At 53.8% G+C, this 26,423-nt stretch overlaps 1 protein-coding gene across 1 annotated transcript; it reads left to right on the top strand.

Annotated features, from left to right (window-relative positions):
• Positions 1-450: 450 nt before the first annotated feature.
• Positions 451-25,961, top strand: SLC4A8 (solute carrier family 4 member 8). The gene is made up of 25 exons (XM_066208263.1): positions 451-581; positions 5,048-5,129; positions 6,192-6,326; positions 7,112-7,247; positions 7,945-8,105; positions 8,510-8,695; positions 9,185-9,273; positions 9,383-9,540; positions 9,881-9,968; positions 10,557-10,703; positions 10,881-10,972; positions 11,345-11,519; positions 11,776-11,909; positions 13,378-13,623; positions 13,714-13,819; positions 14,809-14,970; positions 15,575-15,688; positions 16,148-16,309; positions 16,863-17,114; positions 19,616-19,684; positions 20,641-20,814; positions 21,674-21,811; positions 22,412-22,509; positions 23,366-23,469; positions 24,230-25,961. Exons 1-24 carry the CDS (start codon positions 537-539, stop codon positions 23,451-23,453), a joined length of 3,237 nt encoding a protein of 1,078 aa, XP_066064360.1. The 5' UTR covers positions 451-536; the 3' UTR covers positions 23,454-23,469; positions 24,230-25,961.
• Positions 25,962-26,423: the final 462 nt, after the last annotated feature.

Here is a 26,423-nt window from a genome sequence, read left to right as displayed (position 1 = left end):
GCTCCAGGGGGGGGGCACTGAAATGCTGAGGGGACGGGGGGGGGATGCTGGGGGGAGGGTTGGGGGGAATCGGGGTGATCAGGAGGACCCTGCGGGTGATTCTGGGGGGGTGGGCACTGAAATGCTGAGGGAAAGGGGGGGCGAAGCTGCGGGGAATCGGGGGGGCTGGGGGTCAGCCGAGGGCAGGTGCTGGAGGGAAGATGGGGGCGATGCTGGGGGGGCAGCAGGGCCAGCCCGGGGGCGATTGCGAAGGCAGAGGGGCTCAGCGCGATGCTGGAGGGAACCGGGGCGGGGGGCGCTGGGGGGGGGGGGGCGCAGGAAACCCGCCGGGCATCGCCCCCCCCGCCCCCGGCCCTGCCTCCTCCCCCCGCCCTCCTCCTCCTCCTCCTCCTCCTCCTCCTCCCGCCGGCCCTGGGCGGGGTTTGGCCCCGGCGCCGGGCGATGCTGGAGCCGGTGTGAGCGGCACCGGGGCTGCAGCCGGCGGCGGCCCCCCCTGGCCCCCACCCCGGGGGGGTGCCCGGGCCCCCGGCCCAGCCATGCCCGCCGGCAGCAACGAGCCCGATGGGATCCTCAGTTACCAGGTGGGGGGCGGCGGGGGGGATGCCCGGTCCCCCCGGTGCGGCCGGAGGATGCTCCGTGGCTGCTTCACTGCGGCATTTCCGACCGAGGGGGGGGAAAAGGGAGCGGGGGGGGGGGGCGGGGAAGGGAGGAATCTGCCCGGGGGGGGGCCGGGGGGGTGCGAAGTGGGGTGAAGGGCATCGGCGCGGTGGGAGGTGTCGGTGAATTGGGGTGCCGGGAGTGTGCAGGGCGTGCCGGGGCTGTGGGAGGGGGAGCCCGGCCTCGGAAATGGGGGGGGGGCCAAGGCGGGGGGGGGGGCGCAAATGGGGGGCTCAGGAGGGAGGGGAAGAGGGGGGGAAGGGCACCTGCGTGGTGCCTGCTGGGGGGTCCCCACTGGGCGCCCCCCGTGTCCTTCTCTGCCGCTGGATGTGCCTCCCCTCCCTCCTGCCCCCCCACCCTTTGGAGAGGGGACAAAGACCACTGTCCCCCGCACTGTCACCCCGGCCCAGCCCCGCAGTCCGGGGGGCTCAGCCGTGGTGCCCCCAGCCCGTGCCCGGGGCGGGAGGGGCGCAGGAGGCAGCTGGGCTGTCCCTTCCCCTTTCAGCGTGTCCTTGTCCCTGTCCCCCCCTGCCCCGCGCCCATGGGACCGGCCGGAGCTGCTCTGGGTGATCACAACAGGCGGGGACTTAATTAATGAGAGCTTGGGAATTAATTAATCCGCCCGGAAATTACGGTGTGAACGGAGTTTCTGTCGGCCCTGCGCTGATGACCGCCGTGTCCTGGTGATGCTCGGCTGTGACCTGCGCGTCCCTCCCCAGCCCCATTTTGGGGCTCCAGGGACCTGTCCCCTCCCCCGTTTTCAGCTGGGTCCAGTCCCAATCCCAGTTTAGATCCTGGCCCAGGAGCCCGAGGGGTCCCTGGGGTGACGCGGTCCAGGGGACCCCAGGGACGGTGGCTTTGTCCGGCAGGAGGGAGATGGAGAGGGGTCAGGGGGGTCTCTGATCTGCCACCTCAGCAGCCCCCAGGTACCCCTGGTGCCCTCATCCCACAAGAACAGTGTTGTTAATTAATTATTAATTACGCGTCGGGCGAGGTGAGCGACATCAATCCTCCCAGCGCTGCTGGTTTGCCCTGGGCTGCGGACCAGGAGGGCTCAGGGCTGGTCCTGAGCCTCTGCTCGGAGCTTTTCCTCATCTTCAATTTCCCCAAAACGTCCCCAGAGCAGGAGTTTTTCTTTCCTAAGGAGTTGCAGGGAGTCAGGGAAATTGAAGCCCCCAAATCCCTCTGGGGGACACAAAACCCCAACAAAATATGAATTTGGAGAGGGGGACAGGACACATTACACAGAGGGGAATTGAAATGGGTTTTCCTGCTTTGCACCAGCCATCCCTGATTTCATTCCTAGAAGCAATTCCTTTCAGTCTCCCCCAAAAAAACAACTTCAAGGCAGCCAAATTGAGTTTTTTCCTTAGAAAACAACAAATTAAACCAACTCTGGCTGCTCTGAAACTCCAGAGTGAGCGATGCCAAGCTCGGCATCCCCTTTCCAGCCCGGTTTGGATGGTTTGATGGTTCCCAGGCTGTTGGCAGTGGAGGAGGATGGAGAGGGAAGGCTGGTACCCATCCAGGTATCCTGGGATAACTCGTGCTTTGGAGCCAACCCTCCTTCCTGCTCCATCCCATCCCAAACCCACGGCTCCACAAAGTCCTTAAATCCCCCTGAATTTTCCCAGGGGACCCAGCCCTCCCAGTCCATCTGAGTGGATGAGTCTGATGCGGGACTGTTTCCTTCGGTGTCACCTCCCGTGATTTTGGGGACTCCGCCGCGTCCAGGGAAGGGCGATGGAATGTCGGAGCATCCGTGGGCCCACAGGTGCCCACCTGCCCCTCCTTAAGCTCCTGGAGCTTCAATCCTGGTTAATAACCCGGCAGTGGGGCTCCGAGCTTGGATCCCGGCGGGATTTTCCCCGCTCAGCCCTCGGTGTCGCCTTCCCCGGCCGGGTCGTTTTACACCCGGGTCACCTTTCCGGGCAGGTGACCTTTGAGTCCGGCGGCGCCGGGAGGGAGCTCATTAAAGCGAGGATGGAGGATGGAGGTGCCGGATTAGCTCAGCTCGGGAAGTCAAGCAGGGCTGGAGGGCGAGAAGAGGAGAAATGGGGCTGATCCGTCCTGCGGCAGGACTGGCTGTGGCTGATGAGGATCCCCCAAGGGACGAGGCTTGTGCCAAAGCGAGACCTTCCTGGAATTCCCTGACTTTCTGCAGGAAATTTGGATGGAAATCAGCCCTGCCCACGATGTTTCTTTTCCTGATAATTTGTACCTCACTTGTTCTTTGGGAATTTGGGTTTAATCAAACGCTAATTGTCCTTCCCCTGGCAGGATGTGGATGTGGTGTTTTCACCCCATTCCGCAGAGTTTTCCATAAAACAGAGCTGGGCTCTTCCCCTCCGCTGTGTTTTCCGAGTGGGCAGAGTTTTGGGGCGTGTGGCTGTAAATAATCCCTGGGTTGGCACCGTGGATTTGATTCCGTCCCTTTTTGTCTCTGGGGCTGAGGGACACAAGGTGCCACCTCGTCCTGGGGGAATCTGACCCCCCGATCCATCTGGAGTCCCCCAAAACCGGGCAGTGACACGAGGATGAAGGGGAATGGAATGTCCTGAATGGGGAGGGACCCACAAGGGTCCCCAAGGCAGGGACAGAGTGACCCTTTCTGGGACAATCCCAGGGAGCACGACTGGGGCTCTGCATCCCAGTGCAGGGAAAACTCCACCAAATCCTGCTGGAGTTTCCCTGCAGTGCAGGAGGGGAGGTTTGACAAAACGTTTTTTGGGAGAGACAGAGACCGCCCGTGTCACCCACGGGAGGTTTGAATCTGCCACTCCCAAATCCCTCCGTTTAATCCCACTGCCACAGGTGTGCTCAAATCCACCATTTAATTAAAATTCCCGTTTTTAATTGCGGTTTATTGGGCCCTTTCACCCGGTGCCTTTTCCAAGGCTGGAGTTTGGCCCCTTTGGGCAGCTCTGGAGGGAGCAGGGTGCTAGGAAAGGCAGGAGAGGGGTGATGGATGTCACTGGAGCGAGGATGGAAAAGCCACTGGTGCAGGAAAATCCGGCTGCTGGGCAACCTGGGCAAGGCGGGGAGGGAGCAACAGTGAACTCTGGAACTGGCACTCGGCAGCCAGCAACTCATTCCCAAGGGGAACGTTTGCTCCTCTTCCTCATCACACTCACCAGTGACTGGGACCCGAAGGTTTCCCGCCCGTTGGTTAAAGCAGGGATTTGGGGGAGCAGATTCCCTGATAGTTTTTCTGGCTGAAATCAGAAATTTAATAATTAATTAATTTTATGTTTTCCATTTATTTATTGATCTTCCATTTTCCAATAACCTCATGGCATCATTATCAATACAAGGGCAGCATCTGCCCGATGGCGTTGGGAATTTTCCTTACAAATTCCAGCTGTGGTTGCTCTGAGCTGCTTCCCAGGCCACGGGGGAGAGCTCCTGCTCCTGGAATTTCATCCAGCAGCCCTGCCAGTCCTCCCAGTTCCCGGAGGATTTTGCTCCTTTTCCACCTTCAGTTTCAGGAATCAAAATCTGGGTGTGACTTTTGTTGTTTGAATCATTTCCAGTTGCCGCAATGGCATCGATGTGGGGATGAATCCCATCCACCCCATCACCCAAACCTTCCCTCCGAGCCTTTAAATGAGGAATAATTGGGAAAACCGATAGAAAACGTGGGTGGTTGGGCATTGCAGGGTTTTCCTTTGCACGGATGATGGAATTTTCGTTTCCTCAGATTGTCCAGGGGGACAAGGAAGGGGAAGGTGAGCAGTGCTGATGTCCTTTCTTTCAGTATTTGCGGTGGAAAAGAACCATGGAATAGTTTGGGTTGGAAAACCATTGGACACTCCGCTCCACCCCTCTGCCATGGGCAGGGATACCTCCCGTGAGCCCAGGCTGTGCAGAAATCTCAATTAAAAGATGGAAAATGCTGTTTTCCATGGAGAACTCACACCGAGGGGAGCCTGAGCCTTGCTGGGATGAAGAGTCACCTCTGCAGGACCTTGAGGGCTTCTGGAGGTCACTGGTGGCCACGTCCCGTGGCCAAGAGCCACCCAGGGAGTCCTGCACGAACCACCCCGAGACCAAAAGTGGCTCTTTCTCCCCAGCTTGGAAATCCCTGTGTATTTTTCCTTTTTAAAGAAAGGAACCACAAAGCCAAAGCCGGCGGTCGGGTATTTTTAGGTCTGAAATGCCCAAATTTGGGTCTGAAGTCCCTCTCCCCCCGTAGTAACCCTTCCAGACTCCAATTGTGTGCAACCTGATGGGTTTGTTTGGGAATGGGGAAAGAACCTCCCACAAGTCCTTGTTGTTTGGGCTGTGCCTGGAGGAGAAGCTGTGATCCTCACGGGATGGTTTATGGACAGGGTGGGTGACGGGAGCTCCACAGACCCATCCCCAGATCTTCTCTTCTTTTGCTCATTAGAGACACGATGAGGAGGCCGTGATTGACCAGGGCAGGACGAGCAACGTAGTCAACATCCACTATGAGAAGGAGGAGCTGGAAGGTGAGATCCTGTTGAGATCCTGTTGGGATCCTGCTGGGATCCTGCTGGGGGGGCCACGAGGCCCCGGGGAAAACTCCCTGCAATGTCCCTTGCCTGGTATCACATCAAGAGCAGCAAAACCTGTCATGGTTCTTGATAAAGGAACAAATTATTGATTTATTTTTAATGCGATGGCTTTTAAAGCCCTGGTGGAGGCCCCGGTGTGAGTTGTGTCCTTGGGGTCGGATAATTCCCATCCGCTTTTCCCACTTGGAGAGGGGCAGGAGAATCATTCGATGTGATGCAGATTCCCTGTTTTCCTCCTGGAGTTCATCGTCATGGGACTCCTTTGATCTTTCCTTGTCCCCTTCTGCCATAAAAAGATTTCAAAACTATAATTATTGTATTATCTCTGGCTTAATGAGCAAATCTGAGGGTTGATGGTGATGGTGTTGTTGTCCAGCCCGAGCTGGAACTGGAGAAGGGTTTTGGTGCTTTCAGGGCACGTTTAGGTGACCCCAAACCACCCCTTGGTGTGAGGCTTGAGAAAAATGGGCTTAGAAAAAAGGGCAAGTCTGGGAAAGTCAGGGATCCACCGAAATTTACCTTAAGGGAAGTTGTCGCAATAGGACACGAAACAGAGATGCTTGACTCCAGTCAGAGGGCGGTAGAAATCAGAAGGGTTTATTTACAGTTCATTCAGCCCTTTTATAACACGCTGCACTGAGAAGACACGGTATTGTTCCACAGGACTGACACCTCTCCCATTGGCTCAGTAACGGAAATAGCAAACAGCACCTGTTGTCATGGGAAAGAATATTGTTTTCACAAGGTTGTTTTGTTTTCACAAGGTTGTTTTGGGAAAAAGAAAAACCGTTGGAAAGTTTCCCTTGGAAAGAGCTCAGGCTCAGAAAATACCTGGTCCACAGAAGTTGGTGTGGGATTTTTGGGGTGTCCTGTGTGGGGCCTTGATGATTTTTGGGGTCCCTCCTCACTGCGGAGCTCCCATGACTCTGTGGTTTCCTGCTGGGGTGTCTGTACCGGCTGAGGCCCCGATCATTCCCAATATTCCCGTTTTCCCAGGCCACCGGACCCTGTACGTGGGCGTGCGGATGCCGCTGGTGCGCCAGGGCCACCGGCACCACCGCGCCCACAGCCAGAAACACCGCAAACGGGAACGGGAGAAGGACGCGGTGCCTGCGGAGCAGGGATACCACTGTAAGTCCTGCTGGGGCGGCCACCACGGGGCTTCACAACCAGGCCCCTGTAGGTGCTTTGTATGGCTGTTTTAGCAAGGAAAAGTGAGGGGTTATTTTAGCAAGAATCCTGTTTTCCCGAACTTTTCTCTGGTTTTGGAGTTAAATCCATAGTGGATTTGAGGATCCTCACAACCAGGCCCCTGTAGGTGCTTTGAACGGCAGTTTTAGCAAGGAAAAGTGAGGGGTTATTTTAGCAAGAATCCTGTTTTCCCGAACTTTTCTCTGGTTTTGGAGTTAAATCCATAGTGGATTTGAGGATCCTCACAACCAGGCCCCTGTAGGTGCTTTGAACGGCAGTTTTAGCAAGGAAAAGTGAGGGGTTATTTTAGCAAGAATCCTGTTTTCCCAAACTTTTCTCTGGTTTTGGAGTTAAACCCGCAGTGGATTTGGGGATCCTCACAACCAGGCCCCTGTGGGTGCTTTGTGTGGCGGTTTTAGCAAGGAAAAATGAGGGTTTTTTTTAAACAAAAATCCTGTTTTCCCGAACTTTTCTCTGGTTTTGGAGTTAAATCCGCAGTGGATTTGGGGATCCTGGTGTAAAGGTGGAGGTGTGGGGAAGGAAAGCAGCCCATCCTTATGGTGCATGGGATGGAGGCTCCACCTTCCCCTGGCTCTGGGGGATCCTGGAGGGAGCTGCGGGAGAGGTGCCAGCCCAACGTTTGTGGCTGGACTGGTCCCAGTGTGATGCCACTGGGATGTGATCCAGGCTCAGAACTGGGATGGGGAATCTCCACCTGTCCCCAGACACCCCATCCCAGCGGGTCCAGTTCATCCTGGGCACCGAGGAGGACGAGCAGCACGTCCCCCACGACTTGTTCACGGAGCTGGATGAGATCTGTGTGAAGGAGGGGGAAGATGCCGAGTGGAAGGAGACGGCCAGGTAAACCCCTGGGATTTGGGAATGGCAAGAAGCTGTGTCAGGAGGGGTTTAGGTTGGATACTGGGAAAAGGTTCTTTCCCTACTGGAGCAGCTCCCCAGGGAATGGTCACAGCCTCAAGGCTGCCAGAGCTCCAGGAGCGTTTGGACAAAGCTCTGTGGGGCAGGGCGGGGTTTTGGGGTGTCTGGGCAGGGCCAGAGACTGGACTTCATGATCCTTGTGGGTCCCTTCCCACTCAGGAGATTCCATGGTTCTGGAGTTCAGGGAAGGCTTGGACGTTGGACTTTATGGATTTGTGGGATTTCCGGGGTTATCCTGGGCCAGAAGTTGGACTTGATGGTCTTTGTGGGTCCCTTCCAGAGTTTTTGTGATCCTCATAGGTCCCATCTCTGGATATTCCATGATTCCAGAGCTCAGGGTCACTGCTCTCACTGGGATTGTTGGGGTGTCCTGCACAGGGCCAGGGGTTGCACTCTGATCCTTGTGGATCCCTTCCAGCTGTGGAAATTCCATGATTCCCTGCTGCCAGCTGAGGATATTCCATGATCCCATGTTCTCTAGGATCTGGAACTTTCCCAGCTGCAGGAACCTCCTCCGTGGTTTTATTCGAGGGGTTGCAGGGCTTGAGCCGTTTTTTGTTTGTTTGTTTGTTTGGTTTTTTTTTCTTTTCTTCTGGCTGATCCCACCCCAAACCCACAGGTGGCTGAAGTTTGAGGAGGACGTGGAGGACGGGGGCGAGCGCTGGAGCAAACCCTACGTGGCCACGCTGTCCCTGCACAGCCTCTTCGAGCTGCGCAGCTGCATCATCAACGGGACGGTGCTGCTGGACGTGCGCGCCACCAGCATCGAGGACATCGCTGGTACCGAGGGGACCTCGCCCCCGGGAGACCCTCCCCTGGGAGCTGTCCTGGTGGGGTTTCCAGGATGCTAGTGAGGTGTGGGTGTGCAGCTCTTGCTGGCAGAGTGGGGTCCACTGGAAAGCGATTTTTGGGTTAGAGAGCGACTGGACAAAGTTTTGCAGCAAAAAGGAGAATGTTCTGCAGCAAAAAGGGAGAATGTTCTGCACATTTTTGAATATTTCAGGACCTGACTCTTCAGCTCTCCCTAGGAACTGACCCTTGTTCAATAACGACTCATTCCAAGCCATTTCCTTGCTTTACATTGATTTCATTTTCCCTCCACATCCGGGGTTCAGGGCTCTAAGGGCAGGATGGCTCTGGCAGAGCAGGTTCATGCTCTGACCCTGTGTCCCTGTCCCACCCAGACCTGATCCTGGCCCAGCAGGAGCCGTCGCCGGAGTTCGATGAGCGCACGCGGGCCAAGGTCCGGGAGGTGCTGCTGAAGAAGCACCACCACCAGAACGAGAGGAAAAGGAACAACCTCCTGCCCATCGTGCGCTCCTTCGCCGATGTCAGCAAGAAACAGGACCTGCACCTGCTTGAGAAGCCAGGTGAGGTTCTGCGGGGTTTGGAGCCAGGTGAAATTCTGTGGGGTTTGGAGACCGGTGAGGTTTCTGCCAGGCTTTACCACAAGGTGAAGGTTTCTCCAGGGATTTGGCACCAGCTGAGGGTTCCTGCCAGTTTTTAGCACCAGGTGAGGATTTCTGGAGGAGATTGTCACCGGGTGAAGGTTTCTGTCAGATTTGACACCAGCTGAAGGTTTCTATTAGGATTTGTCACCAAGTGAAGTTTTCTCCAGGAATTTGCACTGGGAGAAGTTTTCTCCCAGGGCTTTAGCACCTGGTGAGGTCTCCTGCCTGTCTTTAGTCTGAGGTGAAGGTTTCTCCAGGGGTTTGGCACCAGGTGAGGGTTTCTCCAGGCTTTGGCACCAGACGGGGGTTTCTGGGTGACTTTGTCCCCATTAAACTTGTTCTGGTAAATAACAAACACCCCAGCTCCCTCTTTCCTTCCTTTCTGAGTGTCTTTCTCTTCCCCCCCAGCCCAAACCCTCACCCCTCACCCTTCTCCCACCACTGCAGAAGCTAAAAACGGGGTGACCCCTGAGACCAGTGCCATGGACCTGAGCAAGGTGAGACCCCTGCACCTCTCCCACACCTCCAGAGGGGTGAGAGAGACCCTGGGGCACCCTGAGGGCTTTGTTTTTGGGGCATTCCCTGAGAATGGCTGGTCCTGTCCAGGCGGAGCTGCACTTCATGAAGAAGATTCCCAGCGGAGCAGAGGCATCCAACGTGCTGGTGGGAGAGCTGGATTTCCTCCACCAGCCCCTCGTGGCCTTTGTCCGCCTGACCCCGGCCGTGCTCCTGTCGGGAATGACAGAAGTTCCCATCCCAACAAGGTCTGAAGGAGAAGCAAAAAGATTTTATTTAAAACAACCCCAAACCCACTTGGAAATGCCCCACGATTTGGGGCCCAAGGGAACAGGTGGGAGCTGCATGTTTCTCCCATGCCGCTCCTCGCCCTTCTCCCTTCCCTGCTGGATCTTTGAAACTTTTGGACCAATTCAATTTTAATGAAATCGGCCCCAAAATGAGATTTGTGATTGGTTTTGGTGAACAGTTCAGCCCATGGAGGAAGTAAAGAACCAACGTGTTCCCCCTTGAGGACCCAGGGATTTCTTTGGGTGCCCTTGGAGTGAAGCCACGCTCCCCTCTCTCAGTTTGGTTTTCCTTGCCCAGGTTCCTGTTTGTTCTGCTGGGGCCGGGAGGAAAAGCACATCAGTACCACGAGATCGGCAGGTCCATGGCCACCACCATGACGGATGAGGTGTGACGAGATTAGGCGGATCTCGGGGTCACTTTTGGGGTTCTTCACCCTTCCCTGTCCCTGGAGCAGTGAGGAAGAGGATTTGCTGTCCCAGCCCTTCATTCACGACCCCAACCAGGCAGATTTACATTACCCCAAATCCTGAGTGCTTAAATTCCCCCCTGGGTGCATCCTACACCCCATCCTTCCCTGCAGGGGAACACTGTCCCCAGTGGTGGCATCGCCCGGGCCAGAAGAACTTCTCCCCTTTTTGCCAATGCCTCCAGTGTGGCCATGCTGGGTAGGGCTGAAATCCCACCCGGGGTTCATCCTGCACCTCACCCTTCCCACACCCAGGGTTGGCACCATCCCAGTGGTGGCATTGCCAGGGTGGCAGAACTTCTCCTCAAAGCCACAAGGGACGGTGAGCTCACGGAGGAGATGATTACAAGCACCGCAATGTCCAGACTTTTCCTGCTGGGGGAACGTTTCCAGCTGCCATTTCCAGCAGATTTGGGGAAGATGATCCTGCCATAGCCAAAGGGGGGCTGCCTTGGTGAGGGCACCTGGGGTGGGCTGTGTTCTAACCTGGGGGTCTCCTCTGGGCAGGTTTTCCACGATGTTGCCTACAAAGCCAAGGACCGGGCTGACCTCGTGGCCGGCATTGATGAGTTCCTGGATCAGGTCACGGTGTTGCCACCAGGAGAGTGGGACCCATCCATCCGAATTGAGCCCCCCAAAAACGTCCCTTCCCAGGTGGGTGCTGCCAGGGGGACGGGCAGCACAACAACCCAAACACTGGTAAACTTGGAGTTCCCAGTTGGGCACAGCCACGGCCAGGTGTTTTGCTCACCCAGGCCAGGAGCAAAACAAGCAGGCGGTTGATAATATGCCTGAAAAATTCCTGTTTTGAGCTGAATTCCGTGTTCACAGGAAAAGAGGAAGATGCCAGGAGCTCTGGATGAGAGTTCTTCCCACAGCAAGCCGGAGAAACACAGCGGTCCTGAACTGGAGCGAACTGGGAGGTGGGAGCTCTCCTGGTTTGGTGCCTTCCAGTGTTTTGCCCCCAAAATCTGAGCAGGCACCTCCCCTTGCAGCAGCTTTTGGGGTCAGGTGGTTCAGTGAAAGGGCTCCATGTTGCCACCTTGGCCCCCTGGGCTGGGCAGGGGGACACCTGGGCAGGGGGAAGATCTGGGAAGTGAGGAGGTCTGGGAAGGTGGGAGATCTGGGCAGGGGGACACCTGGGCAGGTGGGTCCAGCCCCAGCATCAGCACACTCGGGTTTACCGGCTTTGGAGTGGGGCAGGTCTGGGAACACCTGCAGGTGAAGGCATTTTCTGCCCAAAGGAAACCAACGGTGCTCTCCCACGAGAACAGCCTGGCTTTCCCTCCCTGCAGGCTCTTTGGAGGTCTGGTCCTGGACGTGAAGCGCAAGGCCCCGTGGTTCTGGAGTGACTTTCGGGACGGTCTGAGCCTGCAGTGCCTGGCGTCCTTCCTGTTCCTTTACTGTGCCTGCATGTCCCCTGTCATCACCTTCGGGGGACTGCTGGGGGAGGCGACCCACGGCCACATTGTGAGCTCCTCTCTCTGCCGGGAGCGTGGGGAGGGGGAAACGCCCCAAACCGACCCCCCTGGACTGGGGGGAAGTGTCCCTGCCCCTGGGGAGTGTTTGGAGCCCAAACCAGCCCCTGCCAACCCAACCCGTTGGTCCTTTCCTACCCAACGCACTCCATAATCTTCGGAACCTCTTGGCGGCTGTGAACTTCCTTTGGGGTTTTTGGGAAGGTTTTAAGCCTAATCATTTATTTACTCCCTCTGTTCCCTGTCAGAGTGCCATGGAGTCACTGCTGGGAGCGTCCATGACAGGCGTGGTTTATTCTCTCTTTGCTGGCCAACCCCTCACCATCCTCGGCAGCACTGGACCCGTCCTGGTCTTTGAAAAGATTCTCTACAAATTCTGCAAGTGAGATGTTTGTCTTCTACTTTTTGGGGGGAAAAGATTTTTTTTTCTTCTTTTGGGGAGGGAGAATGTGGCGGTGTTAGCTCTAGCCAGGTCTGGACAGAAGATGCAAGACACGTTGGGTTCGCGTTCGGACTTGGTTGTTCATCATTTCTCATCTAAGTTTATTATTTCTTATCTAAGTTACAGTCTCATGAGATGTGAGGCCTGTCTAACAAGGCAAGGAAATGGCCCCTTCTAACTCATTTCAAGGACTTTTAAACAATAAGCAAAACCAATTAAAACCCGACACCCAAGTTATTTTTATTTATAACCCAATTAAAGATCACTCAATGTCCGCAATGCGGCTTTCACCAACCAATTAGAAAAGATCACCCAAGCCTGAGAAGAAGGAGGAAGATGACAGTCAAGGAGAAGGACTCAGGCAATGCCCAAATCCCTCCATATTGTCCCTTATATATATATATATATGTATATTACTATATTTTATATCCCCAAACCCCAAACTTTAAGTATTTTGCTACACACCTCCATACAAACCACACCGACACTCCCAGCGCCGTCACTCAGCTCTGGAAGCTGTTCCCACAGCCTCAAGTCAAAGGCAGTGCCCTCCTGAGGGTCACTACCTGTCAGAACAGAAAACCTGATGTTTTCAGCATCCAGGGGTCCAAAAGGAGATGATGTTTTTCTTCTCATTTTCTGGGTGGGAGTTGTCAGATTTAAGTTGTGTGCTGGGTCACAGAGGTCTTGTGCTGCTGCTGCCGCACAGGAAGGGTGAGAGCCCTTGGGCTTGGGGGTCGTTTGGGGTCTTTGGCTTGGGGTAATTTCAGGATTTTTGGGTTAAAATGAAGCAGTGGGAGCAGGAGGAACCAGAGGCTCTGGATGGATGCCCAAGGAAGGTGAGACAAATCACCCTGGTTTGGGAATGAGGGAGCATTCATTTTCCACTGAATACAAAACTTTTAAACCTGGTTTTTGCTGGAAGAGGAAATAGATTTTGCCAAAATATCCATGTAGTTTTTGACTGGAATAATTTGAATTTTGAGAATTTTATTTGACAAGTAGGAGCTTTTCCTGGGAAATGGCTCTTTTCTATGACAGTCCTTTCATCTTGGTGACCTTGGTGTGAGATGAGCCCCCCTCACTAGAATTAAACTTCTCATTCAGCCCTGGGCTGACTGTGGGTGACCGGGGTGAACCCCGCTGGTTTTGGTGTTGGGGCTCTGGGCGTTGTGGGAGAACCTTCCACAACCTCAATCAGCCTTCAAGGCGTTAAGACAACATTAATTAATGCTAATTAAACACTTGGCTCCTCCACCCACACCCTGCAATCTCAAGGACATGAAACCTCAACTACCACCTGCAACCTCCACACACTCCCACATTGCTCCTGATTTTCTCTGGAGAAAGGCTTGGGGCTCCGAGGCCCGTGCTGGCCTTTCCCCCAGGAGTCTTCGTGGTTTTCCAGGGAATACACGCTCTCCTACCTGTCCCTGCGGACGTGCATTGGGCTCTGGACTGCGTTCTTCTGCGTGGTGCTGGTGGCCACCGACGCCAGCTGCCTGGTGTGCTACATCACCCGCTTCACCGAGGAGGCCTTCGCCTCCCTCATCTGCATCATCTTCATCTACGAGGCCCTGGAGAAGCTGAGCCACCTGCGGGAGACCTTCCCCGTGCACATGCACAGCAAGCTCGACCTCCTCACCATCTATTAGTGGGTGTTCTCCTCCTCACCCCTGGGCAGGTGCCTCCGGGCTTGTCCCGGCGCTGTTCCCTCAGCCCTGTCCCGGTTTCCCTCCTCCAGCTGTAAGTGCGAGCCCCCGGCTCATCCCAGCAACGAAACCCTGCGGTTCTGGAGGAGCAACGGGATCAACGTGTTGGGAATCACCTGGGGAAACCTCACAGTGTCCGTAAGTGCTTGGGGCCACCAAGTCCTCGGGGAGGCCAGGGGCGTTCACAGGTGCCAGAGCCACCACCTTCAGGTGACTTTGGGCTTCAAAGTGCTCTGAGAAGTCCCTGCTTAAATTTCATGAGTACTTTTAACCTGCTTGGCCCTGGGAAGGGGAGCCCACCTTGCCCAGCTCACTTTGTCCCCGACCTCGGGATGAGAACTGTCCCCCTCAGCCGAGTCGTGGGACCTCAACCAGGGTTCAGGGAGTGCTTTGATTCTTGGAGCACTTGGAGGACTGAAGTTCCTGCCTGAAGGCAGTGATTGGCTCCCTTAATTGGTTCCTAATGACTCCAGGCCCTGCTGTCTGTAGGGTCTTGCATAAATTTGCATGTTGGAGCAGCCCCACAGGGATAGTCCCTGGAAGCAGAGCCCAGGTGTGGGATGGGAGCTCTTTGGAACATCTCCAGCCCCTTTTGGCCTTGGCCTGAGCGCCCCAACTGCAAAGGGATGATTTCTCTCATTTTCCATCCCGTGGTTGTCCCAGCCCTCATTCCCTGTTCCCTCTTTATCCACAAATTTTCAACATTTCCTTCCTCTCCCGTGTTTTCCTCAGCCATGGTGGAGCAGAGGACGTGCCGTGGGTCCGTGGTGTCCCACCATGCTCCCCTCTGCGGAATTCCAGCTCCGTGTGTCACCTGTTCAGCCGCTGCCGCCCCTTAAATATATTGACATATTTATAATATACTGGTATATTTATAATTGATATATTGATATTTATTGATATATCGATATATATTGACATATTATATATTGATTAACTTCTATAATATACTGATATATTAATAATATATTGATATATTGACATTTATTGATATTTATTGATATATTGATTTATTATAGATTCATTAACTTCTATGGCAGTGGCAGGGTCAAGGATCTTGCACCCAGACCCTCAATCCCCCCCGTTATCCTGGTTTTCCCCCGTGTCCTGATGCTCTGTTCCTCCAGGAATGTCGCTCTTTGCATGGGGAGTTCCAAGGACCTGCCTGTGGACGCAACGGCCCCTACGCGCCCAATGTCCTCTTCTGGTGCTGCATCCTCTTCTTCTCCACCTTTGTCCTGTCGAGTTTGTTGAAGAAGTTTAAAACCAGCCGTTACTTCCCAACCAGAGTAGGTAGAAGGTGGTGGCCCGTGACAGACTCCGCGCTCCTTTCCCAAAATGCCATTCCTGGAGCACTGAAGGATTCACCACAGCTCAGTCAGGCTGGGAAACGCTGACCTTGGATGTCCTTCCCTCGTTTCCATGAGTGCAGAGAGGTTGTAGCATTCCCCACCTGCCTCGCCACCTGTTCCCGAGCGATGTTTTTTGGCTCAGGCAGTGGGAAATCAGCTCTTCCAAAGTTATTTATTTCTTTTCCCCTTCTGAGCATCATTTGCTGGAATGGCATTCAAATGAGGAGTTGCCATGGAAAAACAGGAACGAAGGAGGCCTCAGTGCCTTATTCCCATTTTACCCGGAAGTGTGGCACCTTTCCTCATCTTTAGTATTTTTGTTAATGTCTGAATTAGAATTTGAATTTTCCCCCTAATTAAACTCTTTTTATTGTCCCACACCAGATCCCCAGATCTCCAACATGGCAGCAATATCCACCCAAAGGAATTGGCTGCATGTCCTTGGAGTGGTGGGATTTTAGGGATTGACCAAACATCGTGGGTGTCCCCAGGTTTCCCATCTCGTGTCCCGGCCCCTCTCAGCCCCGGTTTCTCACCCCAGGTCCGATCCACAGTGAGTGACTTTGCTGTGTTCCTCACCATTGTCATCATGGTGCTCATCGACCTTGGGATCGGGATCCCGTCCCCCAAGCTCCACGTCCCCCACATGTTCAAGGTAACGGGGTTGGGGATTGGTGGAGAAGGTTTTGGCACCTCAGGTGCCACCAGGTGATGTCCAGGCAGGTCAGGGATGGGCTGGAGGAGGTGCTGGTGGTGGAACCACCTCCTCTTTGACACCCAAGAGCATCGATCCCCCCTGGAAATCAGGGGACAGCCCCAAAACCAGACACCGAACAGGAGAACCATCTCCAGCAGGACAGGGCTGGGCTGAAGGAGGTGCTGGTGGTGTGAGTGTCTCCTCTGCCACATCCAAGGGCATGGATTGGCTCCTGTCTTTTGGGAAGACAGCCCCAGGGGGAGAGGGGACTCTGGGACAGAGGACACTGGCACAGCGGAGCCCCCTGGGAGAGGGTGACACGAAGCCAGGGCTGGGCAATGCTTGGACACAGGGATGGAGGGGAATGGAGGCCAGGGAAGGGTTTGGGCTGGGAGCTGATCCCGCCGTGTGTTGCAGCCCACCAGGGATGACCGTGGGTGGCTCATCAACCCCATTGGGCCCAACCCGTGGTGGACGGTGTTGGCCGCGCTCATCCCGGCCCTGCTCTGCACCATCCTCATCTTCATGGACCAGCAGATCACGGCCGTCATCGTCAACAGGAAGGAGCACAGGCTCAAGGTGAGGGGCGGCAGGGGGTCCCCCATCCCCACCCTGCTGTGGGGCTGGGACAAGCTCCTGTCCCAAACGCTTTGGGAAGGTTTGGGATAACACCAGGCTGTGTGGCAGAAGCTCTCCTGGACACAGGGAGGGGATGGCAACTTTTGGGAACAACAAATGAATCTTGGAGTGATGTAGAAGGGTGGGGGTTTTTCCAAATGTCAGTGGCAGCTGGGGAAGGGATCTCACTGGTCTCCAGCGATCACTCAGAGCCACATCCTACCTGCAAGTGGTGGGAATTTCTTTATGAATGAAAAAATAATTTAAAAATTATTTTTGAGAAGCAGAGATGGGACAAACCCTGCATTACAGGGTACAAACCCTGCATTATCCACTCTGTCTGATCCTACTGGATTTTCATGCAAGACGTGAAATCCATGTTTGATTCCAGTCCTTACTTCAGACCTCATTTAAATTCCCCAGAAGCTGACCTGTGCTTCAGCAGGGTTTGAGTCCCGCCCATGGTGTTGTCCCGGTCCCTGAGGGGTGCTCCTGTTCCATTTTTGCTCCCCAGAAAGGCTGTGGGTACCACCTGGACCTGTTCATGGTGGCCGTGATGCTGGGGGTGTGCTCGGTAATGGGGCTGCCCTGGTTTGTGGCCGCCACCGTCCTGTCCATCACCCACGTGAACAGCCTCAAAGTGGAGTCCGACTGCTCCGCGCCGGGCGAGCAGCCCAAGTTCTTGGGGATCCGGGAGCAGAGAGTCACTGGCCTGATGATCTTTGTGCTCATGGGCTGCTCCGTCTTCTTCACCTCCGTGCTCAAGGTAAGCACAGGACGAGGTGTCTTGGTTTGGAAAGACAGGTCTCTGCCAGGGAAAGCCAGAGCTGCCCATGGAATGGAGAATGTAAAGCCCCTCTCCCTCTGAATTATTATCATTTTGAAATTAGAGGGCTCTCAGGCAAAGATATGGGAATAGGAATAACAGATCTTTACTAGGAATATTAAAAATAAAAAAATAGTAGTACAAAAATGCAAACAAACAAAGAAAGAGAAAACACTGACAGTCAGAATACAGCCTGACCCCCTGTTGGTCGGGGTGTTGGTGTCAGTCCAATCCAGTCCTCCTGCAGTGCCAGATGTGGTTCTGTTGGAGCAGAGATGATCCTGGAGAAGGGTCCAGTGGTGCTGAGATGGGTCCATATTCCTCTGGGAATCCAGTGCACACAGGCTGTGCTGGTGTTCTGAATGCCAGGTTTGATCCAGGTCGGAATGCTGGGCTCCTCCCCCTGGGTGGAGCCTCTCCCCATGGGATGATGGGATTGTATCAGCCCTGCAGTGAGCCTCGATGGCCCATGGACAGCAGAGATCCTCTGGAGGGAGGACGGGTCCTGGAAGGGGTAAAGAACTCTGCCCCAGCTGGTTTAACAGCTGCCCGTTAACAGAAGGCGCCCGCTCCCTTCCCCCCAGAGTTATGAGATAAAGGAAAAACAGCTCTTCAAATGGTTTCAACAGATGGGGATAGAATACATCTTGCATTGCTAACCAAGACAGGGTGGAAAACACCTGGTGGCCCACGGGAGTTTGGGAGGGGATGCAAAATTAGGGCCTCTCTCCCCAAGGAGGTGATGCCAAAGCCAGGATGGGAACCAGCCCTGGTGGCTTCCCAGCCCTTCAGACCCAGTATGGGGCGCTCAAGCCAAGCAAACAAGACAAATCCCTTAATTCCCAGGTGTCCTCCAGACCCTCTGTAGTAAGAGGGATCCTGGCTGGATCCCACCAAAGCTGCTGCATCCCTGCCCTTCCCAGCTGGATTGGAGAGAAAATAGAGCAAAAGTTCATGGCTAGAGATAAGGACAGGGACAGATCCCTCACCAATCATGATCACAGGAAAACAGGCTGAAATTAGGGATATTAATTGAATTTATTACTGACAAAATCACAGCACGATCATGAGAAGTAAAACCGGACCTTAAAAACTCCCTTCCTTCCTTCCTTCCTTCCTTCCTTCCTTCCTTCCTTCCTTCCTTCCTTCCTTCCTTCCTTCCTTCCTTCCTTCCTTCCTTCCTTCCTTCCTTCCTTCCTTCCTTCCTTCCTTCCTTCCTTCCTTCCTTCCTTCCTTCCTTCCTTCCTTCCTTCCTTCCTTCCTTCCTTCCTTCCTTCCTTCCTTCCTTCCTTCCTTCCTTCCTTCCTTCCTTCCTTCCTTCCTTCCTTCCTTCCTTCCTTCCTTCCTTCCTTCCTTCCTTCCTTCCTTCCTTCCTTCCTTCCTTCCTTCCTTCCTTCCTTCCTTCCTTCCTTCCTTCCTTCCTTCCTTCCTTCCTTCCTTCCTTCCTTCCTTCCTTCCTTCCCTCCCTCCCTCCCTCCCTCCCTCCCTCCCTCCCTCCCTCCCTCCCTCCCTCCCTCCCTCCCTCCCTCCCTCCCTCCCTCCTTCCCTCCTTCCCTCCTTCCCTCCTTCCCTCCTTCCCTCCTTCCCTCCTTCCCTCCTTCCTTCCTTCCTTCCTTCCTTCCTTCCTTCCTTCCTTCCTTCCTTCCTTCCTTCCTTCCTTCCTTCCTTCCTTCCTTCCTTCCTTCCTTCCTTCCTTCCTTCCTTCCTTCCTTCCTTCCTTCCTTCCTTCCTTCCTTCCTTCCTTCCTTCCTTCCTTCCTTCCTTCCTTCCTTCCTTCCTTCCTTCCTTCCTTCCTTCCTTCCTTCCCTCCTTCCCTCCTTCCCTCCTTCCTTCCCTCCTTCCTTCCCTCCTTCCTTCCCTCCCTCCCTCCTTCCTTCCCTCCCTCCCTCCCTAACGTGGCCACACAAACCCAATAGACCCACCCCTGTTTTGGGTTAGAATTCAACATTTTCAGACAAGCAGGACTTTATTGGCTGCAATTCACTCACCCAAGAGCCTCGTAAGAGCCATTCCCAGGGGCTGAACCCTCAGAGTTCCTCCTACAGGCTTTCCTGCCTGTTCTTCCCACCAAACAATCCCAACCCCAGGCTCAAAGCAGACCCATTCCCGTCTCCAGGCTCAAAGGAGATGGCACTTCCATGCATCCCCACAAGAGTTTTTCGAGATAATTTTTTACCCCCACAGGAGGTCTCAGACAGATGAAATGTGGCCCTAATGGATGAAATCCCCTCTTTGTGTCCAACCTCTCTGGACAAGAGGATTATTCTGATGAAATGTTACTCAAAAGCTCAGCCTGACACAGAGAACAAAATCTGTGCTGGATAAAATCCAACATGGGAAAGCTGGGAATCTTCAGGCAGTGCCTGAGAAAGGAGTGGTGAAAGAGAGTGGCAATACTGCAAATGAAATCTAAAGCCATTAATTATTGCTTTTTCCCCCAGTTTATCCCGATGCCAGTGCTTTACGGGGTCTTTCTGTACATGGGGGTCTCGTCACTCAGAGGAATCCAGGTACGGCTGCTCCGGGGAATTTCCGCTCCCTGAAGGCCTTGGGATGGGAAAAAATGTCTCTGAGAGCAGGAGCTTCAAATGTTTTGTGTCAGGAACTGATGGGTGGAAGCTCAGGAAGGTTTAGGGCTGGGAGAGCCCAGTTCAGCCCTGGGAGGATCCAGTTCAGCCCTGGGAGGATCCAGTTCAGCCCTGGGAGGATCCAGTTCAGCCCTGGGAGGATCCAGTTCAGCGCTGGGAGGATCCAGTTCAGTGCTGGGAGGATCCAGTTCAGCACTGGGAGGATCCAGTTCAGCACTGGGAGGATCCAGTTCAGTGCTGGGAGGGCCAGTTTAGCACTGGGATGACCCTGTTCAGCGCTGGGAGAGCCCAGTTCAGCGCTGGGAGGGCCAGTTTAGCACTGGGATGACCCTGTTCAGCGCTGGCAGAGCCCAGTTCAGCACTGGGAGGATCCAGTTCAGCACTGGGAGGATCCAGTTCAGCGCTGGGAGGGCCAGTTCAGCACTGGGAGGGCCAGTTCAGCACTGGGAGGATCCAGTTCAGCGCTGGGAGGGCCAGTTTAGCACTGGGATGACCCTGTTCAGCGCTGGGAGAGGCCAGTTCAGCACTGGGAGGATCCAGTTCAGCGCTGTTTCAGGCTTTAGGACAGGTTGGTGTTTGCTGATGGGAATGGGCAGGATTCAGTGTGAAGGGAAGGAAATTCCACTGGTGGGAATCCTTGCTGAGGGATTCCCTGGGCCAAGAGATGCTGAGAAAGACAAGAGAAAACCCTGGAATAATTTGGAATTTGGTGGGCAAAGCCAGGTGGTTCTTGGAAGGAGCGAAGGGGAAACAGTTGCTGCTCCCAGGAGGAACAGAACAGGATCCTGGATTTCTCCTTGCTCCTAGAATCTCCACATCCCAGCAGCTCCAGGAGCTTTGGCAGCGCCCAGGTGACACTGTCTCCCCTTTCCCTGCAGTTCTTTGACCGCCTGAAGCTGTTCTGGATGCCGGCCAAGCACCAGCCGGATTTCATCTACCTGCGCCACGTGCCCCTGCGCAAGGTGCACCTCTTCACCCTCATCCAGCTGCTCTGCCTCGTCCTGCTCTGGGCCATCAAAGCTTCCCGTGCTGCCATCATCTTCCCCATGATGGTGAGTCACGGTGTTGTCTGGGTTTGGAAAGACAGGTGTCTGCCAGGGAAAAGCCGGAGCTGCCCATGGAATGGAGAATGTAAAGCCCCTCCCTCTGAATTATTATCATTTTGAAATTAGAGGGCTCTCAGGCAAAGATATGGGAATAGGAATAACAGATCTTTACTAGGAATATTAAAAATAAAAAAATAGTAGTACAAAAATGCAAACAAACAAACAAACAAAGAGAAAACACTGACAGTCAGAATACAGCCTGACCCCCTGTTGGTCGGGGTGTTGGTGTCAGTCCAATCCAGTCCTCCTGCAGTGCCAGATGTGGTTCTGTTGGAGCAGAGATGATCCTGGAGAAGGGTCCAGTGGTGCTGAGATGGGTCCATATTCCTCTGGGAATCCAGTGCACACAGGATGTGCTGGTGTTCTGAATGCCAGGTTTGATCCAGGCGGGAATGCTGGGCTCCTCCCCCTGGGTGGAGCCTCTCCCCATGGGATGATGGGATTGTATCAGCCCTGCAGTGAGCCTCGATGGCCCATGGACAGCAGAGATCCTCTGGAGGGAGGACGGGTCCTGGAAGGGGTAAAGAACTCTGCCCCAGCTGGTTTAACAGCTGCCCGTTAACAGAAGGCGCCCGCTCCCTTCCCCCCAGAGTTATGAGATAAAGGAAAAACAGCTCTTCAAACGGTCTCAACAGATAGGAATAGAACACATGTTGCATTTGCAACCCAGGACAACTGTTCCTGGTGTTTCCAGTATTCCTGATGCTCCCGGTGCTCCCAGTGCCCCTCGGTGCTCCTGGTGCTCGCAGCCCTGGAGGGATCTGGCCATCTCTGGCCTCACCCATTTCCCCTTTTCTTTCTGAAGGTTTTGGCTCTCGTTTTTGTCCGGAAAGTGATGGATTTCTGCTTTTCCAAGCGGGAGCTCAGCTTCCTGGATGACCTCATGCCAGAAAGCAAGAAGAAGAAGTTGGACGATGCCAAAAATGAAGCCAAAGAAGAGGAGGTAATAATGCCAGGAGTTGGGAATGTCCTCTGGGCTGTGAGATTCCCTATTCCTGTCACAGCTCATCCTTAAATCATGGAATTGTGGGATCGTGCAATGGGTTGGGTGGGAACAGACATTAAAGCCCATCCCTTGCTATCTGTGCTGTGGGCAGGGACACCTCCCACTGTCCCAGGGTGCTCCAAGCTCATCCAACCTGGCCATGGGCACTTCCAGTCTGGGGAAGGGATGGGGAATCCACGGCTTCTCTGGGCAACAGCTGTTGGGGGAACACCAGACCTGAATCAAAGAGATCTCACAGCCTGTATCCCACATTCTGAACCTTTTTTCCCTAAATTCTCAGAGAGTTTCACACTTGGACAGAGAAGAGACATTGTTATAATTTTAAAACGAGCCTCATAATAAAAACAATGATTGTATTTCTGTGAGGGTTTGCTCTCCGCTGTGTCACTAACCCCAAGCACACACACAGGGGAAGGTCTTTACCTGCTGCTGAAGGTGCCAGTAGTCAGAGGAGAGGGCAGCATGCCAGGTTTTTACTGGAATTTCATTTATCCCCTCTGGGATCAGGGAGAGAGAACTCGACTCGTCTCTTTTCAGGAGTCTCAGAAAATGATGGAAGCGGCTGCTGCGAATTCTGTTCAGCTGAAGCTGGGCAAGACCAGCAGGGTGGACACCCCAAAGCCCAGCACTGACAGGTAAAGCTCCCCCAGGTCAGGACCCCCAGCAGGATCAATGGGAAGTGTCTGGCTTAGGTTTCTGCACTTGCAGATTTATCCCCAGTCATCTTAGGGGGAAAATCCCAATTTACTGGAAATTTAGGAAGTCATGGCAGAGCTCTGACCCCACACAGTGGGGCATAATTCCTGTTTTCTCCCCAAACTACATCACCAATGGCTTTCTGGGATCTGGAGACCCTCGTGCCTCCCACCTGGGAGGTCACAGGGGGAAACACCAGCTGTGGGAAGACAGATAGAGACAGTGCTAAAGGCAATCCTGCCTCCCACACATTGCAGCTGTGTTAATTACCAAAGAGTGGGAACAGCCGTGCCCTCACAGCTGGGTGTGATAAAAGAGTGAGTTAGTTGGTAGAGAGTCAGTTGGAGTCTGCTGGCCGTGCTGTGAGGAGGAAGGGACAGGGGGTGGTGTGAGGGACAGAGAAGGTGAGCCACTGTACGAGGGACAGACAGGGTTAGGGACAGAGAGCAGCGAGCTGGAGCTGCGGAAGGAAGAGAGAAGAAAGAGAGAAAGAGCCTGAGCTGTGGGGAGCTGCCCATAGGATTGGTACATCGAAAAGGTGTGAAAGATGTCTGGATAACATGGTGCTGACACTTGAAGCCTTCTGAAGTTTTTATTGAAGCGCTCTGAGTGCAGGGCCATGTCCACTACCACAGTCTGCAGCTCCGGGGCTTGATTCCCAAAATTCCTCATCCAACCAAACCATCCTCACCAGCTGAGCTCCAGTTTTCCAGGCCCTCCTGTTCCTCTGGCTGCTGCCAGAGTATTCCATGAGGACCCATCCTCATGGAATACCCTGTGGAATATTCCTTGCAGGGCTGATCCTTCCGAGATCAACATTTCGGACGAGATGTCCAAGACCACGGTGTGGAAGGCTCTGACCATGAACACAGAAACGCTCTGAATCTGGGAGGAAAGAGGTAAAGGCTCGGCTGTGGGGTGACCCTGGGGGGACAGCACATCCCCACGGCCTCCCTGAGCCTTGGCCAGGGCTGCCGAGCAAAGGACACATTCCTGGGAAGAGGCAGCAGGAGGAGAGGAGAGGAGAGGAGAGGAGAGGAGACCTCAACTCAATTGCATTTGCACAACGCCGGCTCCTCTCTGCAGGGAAGAGTGGGAGCCTGGAATCCTGGGATCGGACTGGGACCCTACACCCAGAGAGGCATTGAGGGGCTGGGGGCATCCCCAGAGGCAGGAATGGAGCTGGAGAAGGGCTGGAGCAGCAGGAGGAGGGTCTGGAGAACTCCTGAGGGGGCTCAGCCTGGAGAGAAGGCGGCTCAGGGGGGACCTTGTGGCTCTGCACAACTCCCCGACAGGAGGGGACAGCTGGGGAGGGTGGGATCTGCTCCCAGGGAACAGGGACAGGAGGTGAGGGAACAGCCTCAGATTGACCAGGGGAGGTTCAGGTTGGATACTGGGGAAATTCCTTCGTGGAAAGGTTGTCCAAGCCCTGGCACAGCTGCCCCGTGCAGGGGTGAGGTCATCATCCCTGGAAGAGTTCCAAAAACTTGGATGCGACACCTGGGGACACGGCCAGTGGTGAACGTGGTGGTCAACAGTTCGATTTGATGACCTTGAACACCTTTTCCAACCCGAACAACCCCACGGATCTCAGATTCCGGGTCTTCCACTGATGATTCTCTCCCTCTTTCCCTCTCTTCCCCCCATTCCCATGTTTAGGCGCCTCGATGCCGCTGTCGAGGAGCAGGAACGTGACTCAGGGATGTGCCAAGGCAGACACGGAGGAGCGGCTCGTTTCCCACCCGAGGGGTCCCATAAAGCCATGCAGAGTTTCCCGTTCCCCGGGGGTGCTGCCCCCCGGGGGGTCCGTGTTGTCCAGCCTCGTGTGTCCGTGTGTGTGTGTTGTGCAGTGGTGGAGGCTCCGCTACCGCTTCCCATCAGTTCTATTTTTTTAATCTCGAATTCTTCCTCTCCTTCCTCTAATTTTTTTTTTAAATTTTTCTTTTTTTTTTTCTTTTCTTTTTTTTTTTTTTTTCTTTTTCCAAATATAAACTCTGAATGTACAAAACCACTCCCTGCTCTATCTGGCGCCTTCTCCTTCCTCACAGCTGGGGGGTTTTGGTCTGGTTTGGGATCCTCCTTCTGTCTCTTACTGGTACAAGAGGGATGCTCTCCATGGTGGGACAGCGTTGGGAGCATCTCATAAATCGGGATGAACCCCCCCTGAGCACTTGGGAGAGGACAAAGGAAAAGCATTTGCTCCCTGTGCTCCATTTTCCCATCTTTTCTGAGGGTTCTTTTTGGGCTCTGCCACCAGCCTGAATGTGGTAAACCCTGGAAATGTCCCTTTTTAGTCAGCTCTAAAATGACCACAAGGGAAGCTTAAAAATAAAATCCCTGGGTTGTGGTGGTGTGAGCAGCCAGGTGAGCGGTGGAGCTCTGCACCCCTGCCCTTGTTCCTCCACTTCCCTTCCTGTCACCCCCCTGGACTCTGGTTTTTCCTTCACCCCTGTCCTTGCAAAGCCTCTTTGGAGCCGGCAGGGAATCGGGAAGTGCCTTTTCCTCCTCCTCTTCCTGTGCTTGGCAGGGAGAGGCTGGGAAGAAGCGAAGGTCCTGAAGCTCTCCCCACATTCTGGGGGCTCGGGGGGCTCTGGTGTCCCCCTGGAATGTGTGGCTGAGTCTGGGAGCCAGGGAGCCGGGAAGGGAGGGCATTCCAGAGGAAAAGGTGCTCCCACAGCCCTCGGGAGGTTTGGAACACGCTCCAGCCTCTCGGAATCTGCAGCTGGGACAGGCCCATGACCTGTCACTGCTGCCATCAGCTCGTCCCACCCATCCAGGAGCCTTTTCCTGCATGGAACCACCTCAGAAGGACAGTGGTTGGGGAAAAGAAGATCCGGAATTTCTCTGCAAGGATGGAAGTGCCACCTCCCCCGGCAGGGCAAAACTCCATCAGGTTTGAGGGGTGGGGATTTACAAAGCGGAGTTTGACTCCTGCCAGCCTGGGATGGGCAGTGGCAGAGCGGGAAAATCCGCCTGGAGCCTTCAGGAAGGAGAGGAAGCTGAAAAACAAAATAAGTTCTGGAGAAAGGGAACGTTGGGATCAGTGGGATCCTGTGCTTGGACAGTTTTGGTTTTCCTGTTTTCTTTTCCTCTCTGGAAGCAGAGAGACAGGGCTGGACTAGTCTTCCAGGGGAAGGAAGGGAGGAAAGCATGGACAGCTCCTTGTTTTGGGAGAATTTTATGTTTCCTTGTGCAGGGGAAAACAGCACAGAGGGAAAACCTTCCACAAATGGTTCCTGGAGCTGTTTTAGGGATAAACCCAAAATATCTTTGGAATGACCCAGAAAGTGAAATCTGACATCAATCCCCTCCCACTTCCCCCCTGGGCCCTTCCAGACTATTCCCAAAAGGAAATCCATGGGAATAGGGATGACAAAGGCTGTAAGCAGGGCTGTAAGCAGGGAATAAATCAAACAGGGAATAAACAAGGTGCTGACACATCCTCTGTGTTGTTTTTGTGCTCTCTGTGAAAATTCTGGAGTCATTTCTCTTTCTGAGAGGCTGAAATAATTTTATTTATCCCAAGGGAGTTTGGGAACGCTCTGGGCTGGAAATAAAACCAAGGGGGGGAATTTTTAATTCTAAAAACTTTTATTTTAAATTTATTTTATTTTTAGAATGATGTACTTTTAAAAATTAATATATTTTAATTTAAAAAGTATTTTATTTTAAAATTATTCTATTCTATTCTAAGAAAATTTATTTAATTTTTAAACTACTCAATTTAAAAAGTATTTTCTAATTTTATTTTTATTTTTTCCAAATAATTTTATCTTAAAATTATTCTATTTTAATTTTAAAAAAATTATATATTTTTAAATTAAATTTATATCTCAGTGGGAGTAGCTGTGTC

Source organism: Chamaea fasciata, unplaced genomic scaffold (assembly GCF_029207755.1).
Source record: "Chamaea fasciata isolate MVZ Bird 193981 ecotype frontalis unplaced genomic scaffold, bChaFas1.0.hap1 SCAF_192, whole genome shotgun sequence".
NCBI lineage: Eukaryota > Metazoa > Chordata > Aves > Passeriformes > Sylviidae > Chamaea > Chamaea fasciata.
Note: the sequence above shows the minus strand (reverse complement) of the source record. Positions and strands in the feature narration are given on the sequence as shown.

What these genes read in the sequence shown, in the direction of transcription:
- SLC4A8 (XM_066208263.1), top strand. Translation starts at nt 537, where the DNA reads ATGCCCGCCGGCAGCAACGAGCCCGATGGGATCCTCAGTTACCAG. An exon ending in ATGGGATCCTCAGTTACCAG is followed by an intron (nt 582 to 5,047) that starts GTGGGGGGCGGC and finishes TTTGCTCATTAG; the next exon opens with AGACACGATGAGGAGGCCGT. An exon ending in GGAAGGAGCACAGGCTCAAG is followed by an intron (nt 16,310 to 16,862) that starts GTGAGGGGCGGC and finishes TTTGCTCCCCAG; the next exon opens with AAAGGCTGTGGGTACCACCT.